The sequence below is a fragment of the Danio rerio genome, chromosome 11 (assembly GCF_052040795.2).
Source record: "Danio rerio strain M-AB ecotype USA chromosome 11, GRCz13ab, whole genome shotgun sequence".
NCBI lineage: Eukaryota > Metazoa > Chordata > Actinopteri > Cypriniformes > Danionidae > Danio > Danio rerio.
Genome location: NC_141031.1, coordinates 44,937,501 through 44,958,482, shown reverse-complemented (window position 1 = coordinate 44,958,482; position 20,982 = coordinate 44,937,501). Strand labels below are relative to the sequence as shown.

At 34.8% G+C, this 20,982-nt stretch overlaps 2 protein-coding genes and 1 non-coding gene across 6 annotated transcripts in view; 2 read left to right on the top strand and 1 right to left on the bottom strand.

Moving 5' to 3' along the window:
* Positions 1 to 670: 670 nt before the first annotated feature.
* Positions 671 to 6,013, top strand: LOC147841899 (protein SPMIP1-like). 3 transcript variants are annotated; one of them, XR_015502914.1, is made up of 4 exons: positions 671 to 1,125; positions 2,170 to 2,247; positions 4,121 to 4,487; positions 5,236 to 6,013. XR_015502914.1 is itself a non-coding variant. In XM_087274348.1 (3 exons), the coding sequence occupies exons 1-3, from the start codon at positions 702 to 704 to the stop codon at positions 4,171 to 4,173; spliced, it is 555 nt and encodes a 184-aa protein (XP_087130474.1). In that variant the 5' UTR covers positions 671 to 701; the 3' UTR covers positions 4,174 to 6,011. The 3 variants fall into 3 exon arrangements, 2 of the variants coding, with proteins under 2 accessions (XP_087130474.1, XP_087130475.1); XM_087274348.1 differs by having other exon boundaries at positions 4,121 to 6,011; XM_087274349.1 differs by lacking the exons at positions 4,121 to 4,487; positions 5,236 to 6,013 and having other exon boundaries at positions 2,170 to 2,762.
* Positions 6,014 to 6,734: 721 nt separating this feature from the next.
* On the bottom strand, positions 6,735 to 6,816 carry trnas-uga (transfer RNA serine (anticodon UGA)). Its single transcript has one exon. It is a non-coding gene; the product is annotated as a tRNA-Ser (tRNA).
* Positions 6,817 to 7,644: 828 nt separating this feature from the next.
* abhd6a (abhydrolase domain containing 6, acylglycerol lipase a) overlaps positions 7,645 to 20,982 on the top strand; it is a 27,988-nt gene continuing 14,650 nt past the window's right edge. For both annotated transcript variants that reach the window (XR_015502904.1, XM_087274312.1), the window contains exons 1-4: positions 7,645 to 7,728; positions 10,284 to 10,403; positions 17,712 to 17,868; positions 19,497 to 19,610. Coding sequence is in view for 1 of the 2 variants with exons in the window: in XM_087274312.1 (XP_087130438.1) it covers positions 10,285 to 10,403; positions 17,712 to 17,868; positions 19,497 to 19,610 (390 nt within the window). In the remaining variant the exon portion in view is untranslated. The remainder of the gene's footprint in view (positions 7,729 to 10,283; positions 10,404 to 17,711; positions 17,869 to 19,496; positions 19,611 to 20,982) is intronic.

The window sequence follows — 20,982 nt, the reverse complement described above, 5'->3', positions numbered from 1 at the left end:
GTGGAGGTTGAAGTATGAGGAGCGCTATCCTGCTGAAGTATTTGCCCTCTGCTGTGGTTTGTAATGTAACGGGCAGCACAAATGTCTTCATACCTCAGGCTGTTGATGTTGATCATCCACTCTGCAGATCTCACGCACGCCCTCATACTGAATGTAACCCCAAACCATAATTTTTCCTTCACCGAACTTGACTGATTTTTTTGAGAATCTTGTCACCATGTGGGTTCCAGTAGGTCTTCTGCAGTTTTTGTGATGATTCTACCTTCTACCATTTTTTTTCCATATAAAGATATTTCAGGAAGATATGGTATTATGAAATATAGTGCCATTAATTTTAAACATTTTGTGTTTGAATACAAAGTTGTTCTTTCTTAATTTGTGTTTATATATATATATATATATAAATGGATTTGTTTGACTAGATTTAACAAATTTAGCATTTGATTTCTGTTTATGCATTAAGATTTATTTGGATGATTCAATTAAATTACTTATTGAGTATTTAAGTTACTTTTCAGTAAAGTAGGCTAATTAGAAGTTTAATTTTAATGACACATAATTAGTAACTGTTTTTTTTTTTTTTTGGTCTACTCTCCCGAGCTGAGTGATCTGGTTTCTGATTGGTCAGCTCTGTTGCTCTTCTGTTTCAGTGCTCTCTCTTTAATCCGTCAGTAGAGACTCGGAGCTCTTGGACTGCAGCCATGAGGAACCTGCTGACCACAAACGAGCAGAACTTCTACCGTGAGCTCATCCTGAAGGAGGCTTACACACGCCTGGCCTGGAAGGTGAAATACAGTAAGGAATACCCTAGCATTTTTACTTCTCGCAGACCCAAATCCATCGGGCTTTTTAATCCTCCACCTGTCGATAAACTAATTTTACCACCTGTTGTGGAACCGCGGGAAAAGCAGCGCGCGGCTCACGCGCAGATACAGGTGCGGCGGTCCCTCAGTGAGGCTCCTCTTATGAGACCCGTGAGCCCGCAGACCTCAGGGGCTCTTTATCAGGGAATCTCCACTGAGGGCAAAGGACGACTCCTGTATCTGAGGAAAAGGGCTCAAAAGGGGCCCGAGGAGAAGTTTGACTACCCCATACTCTCCTCCTGGGAGTATGGATGGAGACTAGGTGAGGAAAGTGTGAGTTTTGTATTGTTAAGATATGTAATGGACCCTTTTCACATTTTGGGGTTTCTCAGTAGCGGAAGTCATAGTTGAGTAAATTTATAGTGCAGTGAATGGAAGAGTACAACAAATATTAAACAATATTACTTAATATCAATAACTTTAAATGACTTTATTATGATGACCGTTAAACTTGTTATAACGGAGAAGTCTTGTGAAAAGGGTCCATTACAGTTTTAAGAAGCAAAATGTACAAATGTCCATCAAATAGGTCGAGAAAATAACTCAAGAAAACAGCTTTTGTTATGTTGAAACATCAAGAAAATTAAGTTGTGATGACGAGAAAACAAGTTTTAATATGTTGAGATAATGAGAAAATGAAATTGTGGTAACGAGAAAACAACTTTTGATGTCGAGATGACGAGAAAATGAAGTTGAGATAACGAGAAAATTAAGTTGCGATAACGAGAAAATAACTTGATTTCGAGATGACAAGAAAATGAAGTTGTGATAACGAGAAAACAACTTTTGATGTCGAGATAACGAGAAAGTTAATTTTTGATAACGACAAAATAACTTGATTTCAAGATGACGAAAAAATTACGTTGTGATAACCAGTAAGCTTTTGATGTCGATAATGAGAAAAAAACGTTTGATATGTCGAGATAATGCAAAAATAAAGTCTTGATAATGAGAAAACAACTTTTGATTTGTCGAGATCACAAGACAATAAAGTCGTCATAACAAGAAAATTAAGTCCTGATAACGCGAAAACAACTTTTGATATATCGGGATAATAAGAAAATTAAGGGGTGGTAACAAGAAAACACCTCGATATGTCGAGATAATAAGAAAATTGAGTTGCGGTTATGAGAAAACAACTTGATATGAACTATATATATATATATATATATATATATATATATATATATATATATATATATATATATATATATATATATATATATATATATATATATATATATATATATTTAAGGGATATACGTTAATGGCCAACTAAAGCACTAACCTGAGCTTGTTTCATCAGGTGACTTTGAGACTGACTGCCGGACTCCAGCCAATGGGAGATCAGGGGTGGTAAAGAGTGCTTTCTACGCCAGGAATGGTATTTTTAATATTCCCGCAGCCACTGATCAACTCGGATAAAACATTATTACGTTTTTTTTACTTGAAAATATGGTATTTTCTGTACAAACCTGAAACTCTTGGAGTCTGAAGCATTTGCTGAAGTTTATCATTTATTTTATTAGTAAATGTTATTTTTATTTAATTGACCATGTATAAATAAATATCTAATTATTATTGTTCCAATGGCAAAAATCATTATTAGAAGTCAGCTGACAGAACATGTGTTGTAAAAACATATCAGTGTAAACTAGGGCTGTGCAATATAACGATCTATATTGTATTGACAAAATAAAAAAGTAGTTTCATGTTATGCTCTATCGCTTCATTTGTGATGTCAAAAATACATTGTTTTCATTTATTTTTTGCATTATATTTTGCAATATGTTGAGCCTGCAATTATTTTTTAAATGTGTTTATTTTTCATAAATATTTCTTTTCTACTACATTGTTAAAATGTTTATTCTGAAGCTCAAAATAAAGTTAAGTAAATCATTACATGTAAATGAGAAAGTTTTTGACTGCATACCTTAAAATTGAAAAACAAAATACTTTTTTAAATGTGGTCAATATATATATATATATATATATATATATATATATATATATATATATATATATATATATATATATATATATATATATATAAGCACAGTCTGCAGCATAAAAGGATAAACTTTAAAATGTAATATTTTCTCTGTCAATATAGACAAAGTATTTATATTTATTGTATATTTTAACATAGAGTTGTATTAATTCAAATAGTAGTTTGGACACCAAACATTTTTGAAACTTTAGTATTAGAAAGGTAATACATTTAAATTGAAATGGGGTATTGCAATAAAATAAAGTAACTAATTGAATATTTAATGGTTATCTTGCTTTTTCCTCTTTATTAAAATTGTATTTAATGTTTTTCTCTAGCATATCATTGGGATGTTATAAATTTTGTACCGGGATCAAGTTATTAATTAGAGTATTTCTAGTTTTCAGGGTATCTGCGGGGTCCTAAAATTTCTTAAAAGCAAATGTTTTGGCCTTAAAAAGTCTTAAATCTACAGAAATATTGTGTTGTAGGTCTTAAATCTTTTTAACGGGTCTTCATTTTCCTATGTTTGTGTAAAGCTGTCTGATCTGGCCATTAACACCAATACAATCACCAACAATCCATCACAATATAACTTTATTTCTAAATAACATTTAGTTACTTTCCTTACATTTATTTAAAAGTTCTCAATTTATTTACTGACCTGACCATGTTTATCATTAAATTATTATTATTATTGTATTATTAAATTGATTAAATTATAATTATATTTTGATTGGGCAAGTGAAAATCTTTTTCAACTGGGACATTCAAAAACATTCTTAGCATTTAGCCTTGTATTAGTCTAAAATATCTTTCATAATGGTCCTTAAAATGTCTTAAATTAAACTTGGTGACCCCTGCAGAAACCCTGTGTCTTTGGTACTGACCAATCTAATGCATATGCGCAAATATTTTATTGTAAAGCATCCTATATGAAGTATTAATTTAAAAGAGATCTGTAAGGGGTGTACTCATTTATGCTGAGCTCTGTATATAAAGTACAAAGTCTTATTTGACTGACTTTAGAGAGAAGCTGCTATATTGTGATATATGTAAATCAGTATTAGGATATAAGAGTTTTTTGCCATATCGCCCACTGCTTTAAACTAGGTCCTGTATGGAGTTAATTAATGGAGAAATGTAGACGGGTCAAAGAGGTTACATCTTTGCAAACTAACCCTTCTGTTTCTTAGCAACCAGTAAACCAACACTACAAACAACTGGTTCATAATTAACCACTGCTTTTCTTCATCTTCTTTCACAGGCAGACAGTTCTGCTCTCACGGTTCCCACTCAAATTCCCTGACTTATCTCTGATTTTCACTGGATAAAAAGCTGAATTACCATGACCAATACACCTTATTTTTCATTTTAAGGTAACCTATCATGCACCTTTTTACAAGATGGAAATTAGGTCTCTGATGTCTTTAGAGAGTGTGTGTGAAGTTTCAGTTTAAATTACCACACTAATAATGTTTTATAACTCTCTGAAACTGACCCTTTAAGGCTTTGATCCTAACTGTACCATTTTGGTGACTGTCGCTTTAAATTCAAATGAGATTGTGCTCTTTTTAGAAGAGGGCGGAGCTAAAATGGCAAATGCAAAACAGGGCTAACATTATCCTACACAGGTTCATTCTGAAAACGTAGTCCCGTGGACGTTGCTGGACACGGCGAATTATGTAGCCGAAGGTACGTATGGCTGCATTTCATTTTTTAAACGAACGCTATGGGGCGTTATGACGCCGTTCCTTTAAGAGGATGCTTACCGGCTGACTGCTTACCTCCGTGTGGACTGCTTACCCGCCGCAACCGGTTTGTCCAGTTAGCTCGTCAGAATGTCGGCGGACTTGAGACGCAGGGAGGAGTTGACCACGACCACGACAATCGGGTTCGAGTCCGGGGAAGAGCGGTTCCAGAAATCAGCTAAGACAAAAACAGAATATAAAAAAAAAATGAACAAGTTCGTAACAGGGTGAGAATGTGGTGAAATCCGAAAATGTGGTAAAAATAAGACAAGCGCTTTTCTTTTTTTGGACGGCTTTTGTAAATCGCTGGTTGGGTTAAGAGAAGTAGGTGGGTGGATGGGTCAATGGATTAAATTGGTTGGGTTTAGTGATGGAGGGTGGGTCAGTCGATTGGCCGGTCGCCCAGTTGGCCTTTCAGCCAGTCAGACAGATGATTCGGTCGAAAGCGGCCTCTGGTGCGTTTGCGCGAGAACAGCGCGGGTGCGAACTGCACTCGCAAGAGGAATTTGAGATGTGAAAAAGCTCACACAGCGGCCTTTTGCGGATTCACGAAAACAAAAACTGCTAAAATAAGGAACTCCCAGAATGTATTTTGCAATCTCCAGAAACGTCCACGGGACTACGTTTTCAGAATGAGCCTGGGTTGACATTAGCCCTATTCACACATACAGACCTTTCCTGAAAATTACCAGCAATTTTCTAAAAAGGTGTGTCTGTGTGAACAGGCCCTTTTTGAAAATACCGGTAAACTCATTCCGGCTATTTTCCGGAAAGAGAAGTTGTAACATTACCGGCAATTTGCCGGAATCATGCTCTGTGTGAACGCAGAAGGAAGATTGCCGGAAAGAGCGCGTTCACGCTTAGAATGTGCTGACGTGAGACGTCTACTTCAGCCAATCAGAACACTCAGGCGCATTCATGTCCGCGTGGTTTATGAAGATAAAAGCCTTTGAATATTTTTCCAGACACATTCAGCTGCTAGATGTTAGTCAGATAGCATAGCACACACACATATCATGTACATTTCGACATGCGAAAGTGTTCCTCTATATTTTCATCTAAGTTGTTCACAATACTGATCCATCCACAGAGTTTGTAATGTAGACAAATGTTTACAAATGCAAGCACTGCCGTTTAGAGGTCATTTCTGATTAATGATGTCAGAATTTACCATTATTTTGGAATGGATGTGTGAACGGTCTGTTCCGGAAAAATTCCGTAACGTCCACGATTAAGTGAACATCGCTTTTTTGAATTTACCGCTAAAGTCATTCTGGAAAATTTCTGGATATTTACCGGTATCACTGTGTGAAAATGTGAAAAGAAGTGTCTGATGCTGTGTTCACACCAGGCGCGGCATGCACGAATAAATTGCGCTGTTCGTGTGTGAACAGACGCATGAACATTTTGAGTTTACTTGCTTCATTTGTGTCAAATTTGCTTTATTCGTCTTCCCTGAGGCCTCTTCCCAGTAGGACATGCCTGGAACACCTCCCTAGGAGAAAAATTGAGTGAAATTTATATATATATATATATATATATATTTATATATATATATGAGCAATATCACACGAGTAGCCGTGCGATATGGCTGTATACCAGCACTGGTGGGAGGCGTGCATTGGCACGAGGCCGTAGGCCTATATATATATATATATATATATATATATATATATATATATATATATATATATATATATATATATATATAGCACCTGTTACACATAGTAGGAACAAAACTAAATACCATGGCAGTCAAATAGCTGTTTTCCCATGAATTTTTTAGTATGCCTTCCTTTGTGTTCAACAGAAGAAAGAAACTCAGACTGGAACAAGTGGAAGATCAGTAAATTATTTATTTGTTAATTATTTTTGTTCGTTTTTGGCTAAACTGTCCATTTAATAGAGGACCATGCTTCATATGTCATTATGCCATCATTTCCACAAGTGTTGCAGTATATTCATTTCATTTCAAGCTTATGTCCATGTATAGGTACTGTATGTCCAATATTTCAGGTTCCTAGCATAGAAAACGCCTTTTTCTGAACTCAGAACTTTCATAAAGCCAGCAGTTGTCTATTGTCGGTTTAGTCTTCTAAATATCCAGATGTGATTAAAGATTTATCCCGTCGCTGCGAGCAGGGTTCGAACCTGCGCGGGGAGACCCCATTGGATTTCAAGTCCAACGCCTTAACCACTCGGCCATCGCAGCTGTACATACAAATGTGTCAGCGTGGTGTTTTAAAGGTACAGTGATGTTAATGTTTTGAAGCATAGTTTACATGTCATCATGTTTTCTTGACTTCCTCTTTCTATTTCCTTTGAAAAGCCTCAAGTCATCCTAGTAATTCCCATTCTGAGAGTTTATGATGAAGTTTAAAGAAGTTAACTAGAATGTAATCTGTAGTACTTTTTTTTTAACGTACGTTCCCCTTTAAATGAGTTTCGATTGAAATGCTGGGTGTATATTATATATTTATTAATATACTATAAATATTTAAGTTTTATATGAAACATTTGTTATTTAATCAAATATGATTAGATTCAACCAGTAAAATTACTTTTGTTAAAGATAATAATCTAGTTTGCCTTTGAAAGCTCATGTGATACCTGTTACAGTTTTCAACGCTCACCTTGATCGACCAATCACAACAAGTTGTGATTTGTGTTTACATTTAGATGATGTGACTGCTTTTACTTACTCGCAAACGTAGCATACATACTGTAATTCAGTCAATTTAATAAGATCGCTTTTAATAATACAAATGTATTTAACAGACCAGATGTTATGCAGACATCTGAAGGCGCTTCTGTACGGGGTTTTGTAAATATGAGCCACCGCGCGCCCCCTGACGGACTCTGTTGCCTTTATGAAACAGCAATATAAACCGCCCAATGGCTTCTTTCTGTTGTCAGATGTGCACCTGACAGATGTTGCGAACAATTCCCATCGACAGAGCATTATTTCTCGGCTGTTTTCCCCTTTAAATTAGCGAACTTCCCTCTTGACGGCAAAGGGAGCGCGCACGAGTGAACGCGCATCGGGTCTTCAGATCAAAGAGTGACATGAGTCTGCTTTAATCGGCCTTCACTGGACATTCAGACACTCAGCGGACATTTAAAGGTATGCTTACTATTATCAGACATCTGAATAAATAATATATGAAGATAATATTGGCATAAAATACGATAAACTGTCAACTGAAGCTCAGGTTTTGAGCACATGACAGATCTGATCTGTTAGCAATAAGTTTACAAAGCAACAACATTTGATGCTGCATTATTAATGTAACGACTGACTCGGATGATAACTGAGTTAATAACTCAGCTATTAAGTTAATTCAATGTGACAAAAAAGGGATCGTTCACGTGTAAATATTAATTTATGTATCGTTTCACAGCCTATTTGGCCTTAATATTTACATCAATACCTTGATATATATATATATATATATATATATATATATATATATATATATATATATATATATATATATATATATATATTTATATATATATATATATACAATTAGTGTCTAAAATAGTAAATAATAAGCATTTCAACATATATAAGTGTGTGTGTGTGTGTGAAATTGTATGTTGAGTTACATAATTATGTGATTGGCTGTCCATATCTGTTAATTATATAACGTGAAATATATGTTATAATAAATAGGTTCATCAAAATTATTGTATTCTCATTCTGCTTGATAAAATGCTGAAATAATATTAAACTATATACTTATTAGAGTTTATTAAGTTATATAATATGTGAAATGTATTTACTTTATGATGCTTATCCTTAATGAATGTTACTAATACCACTACTAATAATACTGAGGCAGTAATATATAAAAATTAAGCATATGAAAGTGAATAATAGCAAACATTTTACATTTATATTGTATTATAATGTTGCTTACAACTAAATTTTAATTGATAATTAGGGCCAGACAGAATCTGCAGACTTTTTTGTTTTTATTTCTGCACAGAATTTATGATTTTGGAAGAATTACAACTAAAAGCTTAATATATTAAACAAAAATAATAATATTTAAATTTTATTTGATGTTTACAATGGAAATTTAATTAGATCCACTTAATAAACAAAGTCTCTCATAGGCTTAAAATAGATCTACTAAAAGACAGAAAATATTACTTTACAAACTGTATTGTAAATTAATCACATGAACACAATAATATTGCTGAAATTATTATAAATTTCCCCCAATTCTTTTTTATTATATTTTAACATGTACACACACATTTCCATGTGTCAGATTTAACATAAACCAACAAATGAACAAACAAAACAAAAGGCTTCTCAGTATTTTACATCAGAATACAATATCACCTCCGTTATTGATCTACTAGTAAAACATTTTCAAATCCACCACCTTTTAAAAAACACCCTAAAAGGTCCACAAACTCTATCAAAAATATGTATTTATTATTTATTAATTTCTTATAAGTTATTTTTCCCATTGCCATGTCTTTCAGCCGACAGCCTATATTTGGTGCACATATACTTTTCCAATTTAAAGAAATAAGCTGTTTCGCTTGTAGAATACATCTATTCATAAATATATGCTCCGTCATTTCTAACTTGATCTCCTTGGGATGTAAATGAAAATTAAAATAATTAAAGGAGACATTGGCATATTAACTCAAGAATATTTTCTATAATTTCTTTCACACCTTCCCAAAAGTTGTGTATTCCTTTACATTCCCATAAGGTTGAAGTCAGAATTATTAGCCCCCCTGTTTATTTTTTTCCCTCAAATTTCTGTTTAATGGAGGGAATATTGTTTCAGCACATTTCTAAGCATTATAGTTTTAGAAACCTATTTCTAATAACTGATTTATTTTATCTTTGTCATGATGACAGTAAATAATATTTGACTAGATATTTTTCAGACACTTCTATACAGCTTAAAGTGACATTTAAAGGCTTAACTAAGTTAATTAGAGTAACTAGGCAGGTTAGGGTAATTAGGCAAGTTATTGTATAATGATGGTTTGTTCTGTAGACTATCGAGAAAAAATATAGCTTAAAGGGGCTGATAATTTTGTCTATAAAATGGTTTTTAAAAAATTTAAAACTGCTTTTATTCTAGCCGAAATAAAACAAATAAGACTTTCTCCAGAGGAAAAAATATTATCAGACATACTGTGAAAATTTCCTTGCTCTGTTAAACATCATTTGGGAAATATTAAAAAAAGACAAAAAAAAAATCAAAAGGGGGCTAATAATTCTGACTTCAACTGTAAACAGTGATACATCGTTCCTGCTGAAATTAATTTTAAAGCTAAATAAATATTAATTTACAGACAGGTAAATATATATTCCGCGTGGGACTACTAATCATTAATATGTGTGTTTTAAGTTACACCTAAGATGACTTATATTAATTAAATATTTATATAAGTATTATGTAATTACTGTTTTGAATAATTTTTCATATATAATGATAATAATAATATATTACCTAAAATAATAAAAATATGTGTTTGTATTTGTTTATTTTTCTTTTGCTAATAGATGGTGCTGGTTTTGTTTCCCCTAGGAATATCTTGCGGATATGCTTCGCTAATATCATTTGTTATACTCTATTAGAATCAGTCTTGCATGAGGTCATCATCTGAATCTTGTCTTCTGAATGTGGTGTTATTGAACAGGATGGATCTGGACGTCCTGAACATGTTCTTGATTGCCGGCGGGACTCTGGCGATCCCCATCCTGGCGTTCGTAGCCTCGTTCCTGCTCTGGCCGGCCACGCTTATTAAAGTTTATCACTGGTAAGAGCTGCAAAATCATCTTAGCCTGTCCTCAGAGATTATTAAAGCTCATTTGTGCGGACTGTCTGTAGGGAAAACATGTGTTCGGATGACCTGGACTGCTCCGTACTGGCAAGATCGCTTCAGCTTCTGAACGCTTGTTGTTTGTTTTCCGTTAAACAAGAACATTCACACTATATATTAAAAGCTTTATCAGTGCTCACAGCTGGACAAACCACAGACTCTCCTTCACATGATAAAGATCAATGGTGTGGTTTATGTGCTATTAGCTGCGCTAAACACATCAGATATTAGAACATTTCCCAGAAACATATGCGTGTTAGTGCAAAAATCAACACTGTAGTGCAATAGGTGTTAAGAGGTAACAGCTATAGGGGTTTTGTCTTATTATGAATTTGTTTTTGGCTACTGTTATGTTTTAGATTCATTTATTCATTCATATTAGTCCCTTATTTATCAGAGAATGAACAGCAGAATGAACCACCAACTATTCCAGCATATGTTTTACACAGCGCATGCCCTTCCAGTACTGGGAAACACCCATACACTCTTATTCACACTCATACACTACGGCCAATTTAGCGTACCCAATTCACCTATAGTGCATGTGTTTGGACTGTGGGGGAAACCGGAGCACCCGGAGGAAACCCACGCAGACACGGGGAGAGCATGCAAACTCCACACAGAAATGCCAATTGACCTAGCTGGGACTCGAACCAGTGACTTTCTTGTTGTGAGGTGACAGTGCTGACCACTAAGCCACCGTTCCGTTTTATATTCTTATTTAAAATCAGAGGAGGCCCCTTCCTTCCAAGAATGGGCAGTAGAACTTGCTAGAGTGGCCGCATTTGAAAAAATGTCTTATAAGCAAATGGACAAGCTAAACCTATTGACCTTTTTCTTGGAACGCAAAATTACCTATGATGCTTTGCGTTTATGCGCAAGGAGAATGCGAAGAACTTCCGGTCGGCAGCTGATGCATGTAAACAGTCACATTTGGACAGCTTTGAAATGATAGTTTTAATCTATTTTACCTGCTTTTAGCCTCTTTGAACTAATACTGTTGTCCATCAGCAGCATCTCCTGGACTGATCATTTGAAGAAATGCGATCTAATAGGATGGAAAACAGCTGCTGTGAGGCGTTTTCCTCTCGTTGTCAGACGGCATCTTCTGCAGTTTAAATGAAGCCTCGTCATCGCTAAAGTCAACATTTTCTCTTGATTTCAAATATATAACCATTTTGTAAATTGCACGACTTTCATACCTGTTAAGTTTCATGCAGTACTCTGGTTTGCTCTCTCTCTCTCTCTCTCTCTCTCTCATTTCACATTTTCACATTTTAGGTGCTTTATTGGCATGACAAATAACTGTACATTCGTATTGCCAAAGCAGTGCAGCGTCGCTGCGTACAGACAAGACAGTGCAAAAAGGGCAGTAGTGCAAACAAATATGAACATAAAATATAATATAGAAATAAAGAAAAGAAATGTAAAAAAAAATAAAAATAGATTAATAAAAATAACAATACATCAGTAAAACTAAAAATATTAATCAAAATAAAAATAGATTAATGGTCATTTGTGAAACAGGATAAAAGTGGTGACAATAATATAAACAGTAAGTCCACGAGTAAGTCTCTCTCTCACTCTCTCTCTCTGTGTGTGTGTTAAAGAGCCGCTGAGCTAACAGCTGACAGGCCGGGAACGCATACACGCACTGTATTTCTGACGGCAGACACGTGAACTAGGAGAACGTTTTTCTCGTATTTCTGACGTGCTTGAACCACATGTGACAGATTATAACGGCTTTATCAGACACATTTCTAAGTTGTGCGTCACAAAAACACTCTGTTATCCATTAAAAACGTCATTGAAACCCATTTTTGGAGCGCAAATTACCAGTTGTACACGCTGTAAACGGAAGTTTTTAGCATTCTACCGGAAGACGCTGGTCGCTATGGCGCCCTCCATGCAGCAGCCATGAAAAGATCTATACTTTAAAAAATGGTCCAAGTGCTTCAACTGTTTGGAAATGGAATAGTAATAAATGTATGAGAAATATACTGATGGCGACCGTGTAAATTTGATATGTTATTGACTGAACTTACTCATTCATTTATTTTATTGTATTTTTATTGTATTTTATTTGATTTTTTCTTCATTATATAAGATAGAGGCCTTAATTGTGTTTAATGATAGCCAAGCCGGGACCTTACAGTTGTAGTTAGGAATTAGTTTGGGGTGGGTCTGTTAATAAGGCAAAATGTTGATTCTTTTCAGAGTTGTATTCTGTACTCCATGCTGAACCCTGCCTGAGAATCAATAAAACTGTTAATCACTATATTCTTATTTAAAATGAATTCTTCATATTTTCACTTTTCATACTTTACATACATTTTTATTTTTAATATTTGTTTTTGAACATACGAATATGGTTGTTATTATTGTTTATTGCCGTTTTAGTTGATTTAGGAAAAGTAATACATTTTAAACGTATACTTTTTTTAAAACATCAAGGTCTTAAAATTAATAAAAATGCGGAAAAATAAATATCTATTCAGTAAAAAAATGTAAAATTAAAAATGTTTATTTTTAAAACATGAAATATAAAAAATATATAATAAATATAAAATACATTTTAAGTATGGAAAAACTTCTTTATTAAATGTATTTAAAGTTAAAACTTTTTTGTTTTAATTATAAACAAAACTAAAAGTTTTTATTTTATATATATATATATATATATATAAATGAAATTCAATCATTTCCCAGACATGGGTTGCGGCTGGAAGGGCATCCGCTGCGTAAAAACTTGCTGGATAAGTCGGCGGTTCATTCCGCTGTGGCGAACCCGGATAAATAAAGGGACTAAGCCGAAATGAATGAATGAATGAAATTGAATTATTTGTTTTGCAGTGCAGATTACACTGAAAAAAAATTGTGTCTGCAAAATTGAAGCAAACAATTTAAATGTGTTGTTTAACTTGATTTATTTGTTTAAATTCAGCCCAAATAAATTGTTTACGACCACTATGCTTAAAAAATTAAGTAAATCCAAGGAATCACCTTTGAAACATTTTTTAAGTGTAGATATATCCAAATCCATCAATATTTAGTATTCATTAAAAGAATCCTAAAATACTAAGTGAACGGGCTCTCTGCACAGCTAGTGTTTTTCAGCCAATGAGGAACTTCCGGTGAAAGCTTAATGTGACTATTTTCATAAGGTTTCTTTTACAGCATCGATGTCGTAATGTAATTAAAATACTTTGAGTTAAATAGACTTCAGCATTAATTTAGTTGTTCAAGCGTAAAACGAGATGAAAGACCATTTAACTACTGTCAGGATCAGCAGGCGAGCACAGAAACTCCATTTAAAATACTGGAGTAAAATAAACTGTCATATTTTAAAGACATGACAGGGGAAAATGGATTTTAATGCAGTGCTTCTTGTCCAGTCTAATACCCACTTCATATCGTATATCAGTCAGGCAGTGAAGATCGCTGATTTTTAAAGAAAGACCTTAAATGTGGCAGTTTTATAATGGCACGACAGTTCAGCGGAAGCGCTAAGGCTGACTGTCTGAAATTTAAAGTCGGTGTGCATATTGCCCATTACAACGTACATACAGCTGAAGTCTTAATTATTAGCCCCCATGTTTATTTTTTTTCCCCAAATTCTGTTTAACGGAGAGAAAAGTTTTTCAACACATTTCTAAACATAATAGTTTTAATAACTCATCTCTAATAACTGATTTATTTGATCTTTGCCATGATGACAGTAAATAATATTAGACTAGATATTTTTCAAGACACTTCTATACAGCTTAAAGTGACATTTAAAGGCTTAACTAGGTTAATTAGGTTATCTACGCAGGTTAGGGTCATTAGGCAAGATATTGTATAACGATGGTTTGTTCTTTAGACTATCGAAAAAAAAATAGCTTAAAGGGATTAATAATATTGACCTTAAAATGGAGTTTAAATAATTAAAAACTGCTTTTAATCTAGCCGAAATAAATCAAATAAGACTTTCTCCAGAAGAAAAAATATTATCAGACATACTGTGAAAATTTCCCTGCTCCGTTAAACATAATTTGGGAAATATTAAATAATAATAATAATTCAAAGGGTGGCTAATAATTCTGACTTCAACTGGATGTGCACTAGAAAATACAAAAAAGAAGCAAAAATCAGAAAACAAAATAAAAATGCTAAGAAAATATATATTTTTCTGCAGTGTTTGTCAGTGGTTTCCACAATCTAAAAGCTTATCTTTCAGCAATCGTTCCTACTTTCTCAGGTTTGCATTATTTAACGAATCTCTTATCTGCTTACAGTGATAAAGGCGTTTGGTTTATGCCACTGATCTGGGTAAAGGGTCAGTCATTAAACAGAACTCACTATTACGGTCATGTACACATCTACAAGGTGCAGTGATTTACAGTACAGTAGCTTTATTCTGAATAATGCATGACGTTTTTGTGCATTCAGTAGGCTTTGTGCGTGCGTATGCATTAGCGGAGCGCTGCATTAGTTGCTGATGACGGTCCAATCTTACGCAAGCTGCCCAGTAGACTTTGCTTCTCGTAATATCTGGAGGCAAACTTTGCTCTACATGACGTGGTCATCAAAACCGCTGGGCTGGACGGACTGACCGCGTTCTTCAATGTCACGTCTGGACTGTTTGGAGCTCATGAAAGGGTTTTCTGACTCTTTGAGTGTATTTCTTATTGCTAAAATAGGGCTGATTTGTGATTTAGACATCATTCATTCATTTTCCTTAAGCCTTATTTTTTATGCAGTGGATGCCCTTTCAGCTCGAGCCTCAGCTGGGTCAGTTGGCGTTTCTGTGTGGAGTTTGCATGTTCTTCCAGTGTTGGCGTGGGTTTCCTCCGGGTGCTCCGGTTTCCCCAACAAGTCCAAACACATGCACTATAGGGGAATTGGGTAGGCTGAATTGTCCGTAGTGTATGAGTGTGAATGAATGTGATGTTTCCTAGTGATGGATTGCACCTGGATCCGCTGCGTAAAACATATGCTGAATAAGTTGGCGGTTCATTCCACTTTTGCGACCATGGATTAAGAAAGGGACTAAGCTGAAAAAAAAAAAAATGAATGAATGCCCTTCCAGCTGCAACCCAATATTGGGAAACAACCGCACATTCCCACATTCTTACATTCACACTCATACACTCTGGCCAATTTAGTTCATCCAATTCAACATGGGGAGAACATGCAAACTTCACACAGAAACGCCAACTGATCAAAACAGGACTTGAACCAGCGACTTTCTTGCTGTGCGGGAACAGTGCTAACCACTGAGCTACCAAGCCGTCCCTAATTTAGACATCAATACTATCTGAAATGTTCTTGGTTACTTTTTAAATTATTAAATAGGCTCCTCTAGAGCAGTGGTCCTCCAACTTTTTCATCAAGTACCACCTTAGAAAAAAATTGTCTCTCCAAGTACCACCATAATGAGCAGTATTGAAATACAGTAGCGCAGTAAGCCCAGTAAAGCAGCTACAGTTCTGCACAGTTCAAAAACGTGGCAGATTAATTCCTATTATTAAGAATATTTATTTTTGTCAGCCACTTTAAACATGAATAGTCTGAACGTTAACACTGTACTGTGCTTAAAAGTAAAAAAACAAAACAAACTAAAAACGTCAGCATTTAAATTAAAATGTGCTTAAGGTAAAAAAAAAAAGTGCTGTACTTAAATGTAAAGTATTAACATATCGTAGCCAATTCATCAACACCTGAAAATGTTGCCTGGACCTCAGAAATATAGGCCATATAATGAATATTATTATATTCATATTTAAATCATTTTTGATCAATTTAGAAATATATGTAGCATTTATTCATTTACTTGTTGGCTTAGTCCCTTTATTAATCCGGGGTCGCCACAGCGGAATGAACCGCCAACTTATCCAGCAAGTTTTTACGCAGCGGATGCCCTTCCAGCCGCAACCCATCTCTGGGAAACATCCACACACACACTATGGACAATTTAGCCTACCCAATTCACCTGTACCACATGTCTTTGAACTGTGGGGGAAACCGGAGCACCCTGAGGAAACCCACGCGAAGGCAGGGAGAACATGCAAACTCCACACAGAAACGCCAACTGAGCCGAGGTTCGAACCAGCGACCTTCTTGCTGTGAGGCGACAGCACTACCTACTGCGCCACTGCCTCACCATGTAGCATTTACATGTCACCACGTACCACTAATTACACGTACCACAGTTTGAGAACCACTGCCCTAGAGTAATTTAGAGTTAAACAGTTACATTTGTACCTTCTTTTAATTCATTCAGCCGATCTCCGGGTCTGGTGGGAACACTTTTAGCTTAGCTTAGCATAGATCATTGAATCGGATTAGACCGTTAGCATCTCACAGATTTCCTCTAGGGGAGTTGTAAAAATGTACAAAAGTTTTTTGCAGTTCGTAATGTAGCTATCCTGCAGTGGAAATAGTCTGCTAAGTTGTTCATCAAAAAGGTTATTTATGAAATATGTTGTTATTTATTTAAAATGTTTTTTATACACACACTTTTTAAGTTGTAAGGTTTTTAACAAAATTAAAAACTCCTCTTTGACTCAAGTTTAAAGAACTAAGAACATTCAATATCTATTGTCTCTGTGCTGATTTCTGGATTTTTAGTATTTCAGTATTAAATTACTAATTGAGTTACTAAGTTACTATTCAGATAAAGTAATTAGAAACATAATTTAAATACTATTGTATTTCTGCAGGGAAAATAAGTATTGAACACGTCACTATTTTTCTCAGAAAACATATTTCTAAAGGTGCTGCTGACTTGAAGTTTCCCCCTGATGTTGATAACACCCAAAGAAATCCATATAAGCAAAGAAAACAAGTCTAATGACACATGGAAGAAGTATTGAACACATGATGAAAGGGAGGTGTAGTTCCGCAAGGAAAGCCCAGACAGCAGCTGAAATCTCTCAGTAGTTCTTCAACAACCCTCTGATCTTCCTCAGTGTAAATGAATATCAGCTGCTTCAGTTCGACATCTACATTAGTAGATGATGAAGATGAATCCAGGGTGGACATTTCAGCAAGACAATGGTCAAAACACAACCAAGGAGACTCTCTAATGCTTTCAGAGAAAGAAAATCAAGCTGTAGAATGGCCCAGCCAATCACCTGAGCTGAATCCGATAGAAAATACAAAATAAAGCTCAAATTTGATAGAGGAGACCCACAGAAGCATCAAGATTTTTACAATCAAGCCTCTGTTGTAATGTGTGTGTGTTGTTGATGTGTTGGGCAGGTATTGGCGCAGACGGCTGGGGATGCAGGTGGATTATGCTGAATATGAAGGTTATCGATTCTGTTACTCTCACAGAGGAAATCCAGGCTTTCGTCCATCTGTTTTAATGCTGCACGGCTTTTCTGCACACAAAGACATGTGGCTCGGGGTGGTGAAGGCAAGTAACATACACTTCACAACTCAAATACAGTCATGGGATTAACTGTTTCACCAACAACACATCTCAAGACCCAAGCTGTGAAAAAGTTGTCAGAATGCATTAACATAAGGGGTTAATGCAACTCTCATAAAGGATTATGATTCATGGAAATATATGCAAATTACATATATGACATTTATTTAACTTTATTTCAGAGTAAAGGATGATATTTTTTCAACTATTGGATTTACAAATATGTACATGTACGCTTAATTATATTAACTATAATGTTATATATGTGTTAATATATGCCATTTATATACACTACCTGACAAATTTTTGCGGTCGATCGTAGTTGTAAGCGCAACAAATGATAACTTGACTTCTAGTTGATCATTTGGAAAAGTGTTAGAAGGTCAATTTTTCTGATGAATCATCTGTTGAGCTGCATCCCAATCATCACCAATACTGCTTAAGAGCTATTGGAACCAGCATGGACCCAAGATTCTTACAGAGATCAGTCAAGTTTGGTGAAGGAAAAATCATGGTTTGGCGTTACATTTAGTATGTGGGCGTGCGAGAGATCTGCAGCATCAACAGCCTGAAGTATCAAGACATTTGTGCAAACCACAGGAGAGGGCAATTCTTCAGCAGGATAGCGCTCCTTCTCATACTTCAGCCTCCATATCACAGTTCCTGAAAGCAAAGAAGGTCAAGGTGCTCCAGGATTGGCCAGCCCAGTCACCAGACATGAACATTATTGAGCATGTCTGGGGTAAGATGAAGGAGGAGGCATTGAAGATGAATCCAAAGACTCTTGATGAACTCTGGGAGTCCTGCAGGAAGTCTTTCTTCGCCATTCCAGATGACTTTATTAATCAGTGATTTGAGTCATGTCAGAGATGTATGGATGCAGTCCTCCAAGCTCATGATGGAGTCAGACACAATATTCATTCTGTCTCCACTGCAGCAGGACTTTATATTCTATACTGAACACTATTTCTGTTCAGTCACAAGACTTTTGTCTAAGCAAATTCAAACCTTACTGTCCTATTTAAATCGTTAAAAATTAAGGCATGATCATATTTCATATTGGTCAAATAATCTAGAGGCCTTTGCCTTTCATATAACCCACTTCTGATACCAAATAATAAACTAGAATTCAAGTTATTATTTGTTGTTTCTAAAATTTGGATAGGCGACAAGACTTTTGACAGGTAGTGTATTTCCAATTTATATATAATTATATCTAATATATATATATATATATATATATATATATATATATATATATATATATATATATATATATATATATATATATATATATATATATATATATATATATATAGTTTCAATGATATATGAAAAAATATATGAAATAGCCATTTTTGCAATATTTTAAAATATATGTTGCTAATATGATATGTATTTATATGTTTTTTATATTTATATGTGAAAATTATGTACAAATGTGATTTGTCATATATGTAATCTTGCATCTATTTCCATGTATCAGATTTCTATCTGGAATGTATTGAAATTAAAACCCAAGAGTGTTTTTAAACCTTTATTTAAGTGTATTTCATTTAAATCATTTCAAATGAAAGGAATGATGTCTGATTGTGCTTGTTTTTCTTGTGTAGTTTCTCCCTAAAAATGTGCACTTGATATGTGTGGACATGCCGGGACATGAAGGTACATCACGCACCAGCGCTGTGGATTATTCCATAGAGGGCCAAGTCAAACGCATTAATCAGGTGAGATTTGCTGAAATTGCCTGGAAAAAAGTGTTAGTTCAATTCAGTGATTAATTGAATGTAAAAAGTAATACTTATGAATATACAAATAAAAGCAAACGAAAACAAACGAAAACAAGTGGGATTTTATGAAATAAAAAATATTAGTAAAAATTTCTGCTTTTTGATTAAAGTTGGAATTAAATTTATTATTGTTTTATTGTAGGTTACATAGTTTAATATACATAAAAATTATAATAAAAAAACACACATCAAGCCATGAGAACCGAACCGAAAACTCTGTAAAAAAAAAATGGGGTATGTATTGAACCGTAGGATAACAGTATCGTTGCATCCCTAATTTTTATATATATATATAAGTAAGGTCTGACTCTGCTATATATATATATCTATATGTGGTGTTGATATATATGTATATATATGGTGATGATATATATGTGTGTGTGTTTGTGTGTATGTGATAAGTATTATCTTTTAATATTGAGTATGTAATGAATTATTAATTAATTAATTCATTTTCTTGTCGGCTTAGACCCTTTATTAATCCGGGGTCACCACAGCAGAATGAACCACCAACTTATCTATCAAGTTTTTTACGCAGCGAATGCCTTTCCAGCCGCAACCCATCTCTGGGAAACATCCACAAACACATTCACGCACACACTCATACACTACGGACAATTTAACCTACCCAATTCACCTGTACCGCATGTCTTTGGACTGTGGGGGAAACCGGAGCACCCGGAGGAAACGCGAAGGCAGGGAGAACATGCAAACTCCACACAGAAACGCCAACTGAGCCAAGTTCGAACCAGCGACCTTCTTGCTGTGAGGCGACAGCACTACCTACTGCGCCACTGCCTCGCCGTAATGAATTATTGTAAACTATTAATTACCATGTTTAGAAGAAAATATATCATTTATCACAGTTCAGAATTCATATATAAGATCAAACTGATATCATTATATCATATATAATATAAAAAAAATTATATGAACAATATTTGGCGATACGGTGGCTGAGTGGTTAGCAATGTGGCCTCATAGCAAGATGGTCACTGGTTCGGCTGGGTCAGGAAAATTAATGAATGAATAAATCAACAATATTTATTTTAAACAACTCAATAACGTAAAAAAGTCTAAGTTTCATAAAGCCCATCACTGCAGCTGATGCAATTGAACTTGAATGAATCTGCAGCCTTTGACCCAGTTTTTCTGTCTGGTTAAACCTCTAATATATTTCTCCTGATGACACAGTGGATTTGTTGGAGATTGCTGTGAAGTATCTGGAGATCAGTCAAAAGCCCTTGTGTCTTCATTTTCTATATTCGTGGCCCACAGCTAATCAGCTTTCCTCCAACAACACACACTT

Bases quoted from the DNA above. Each gene is read 5' to 3' on its own strand.
- LOC147841899 (XM_087274348.1), top strand. From the start codon at position 702: ATGAGGAACCTGCTGACCACAAACGAGCAGAACTTCTACCGTGAGCTC. The intron at 1,126-2,169 runs GTGAGGAAAGTG...TTGTTTCATCAG, and splicing joins GGAGTATGGATGGAGACTAG to GTGACTTTGAGACTGACTGC. The intron at 2,248-4,120 runs GTATTTTTAATA...CTTCTTTCACAG, and splicing joins TGCTTTCTACGCCAGGAATG to GCAGACAGTTCTGCTCTCAC.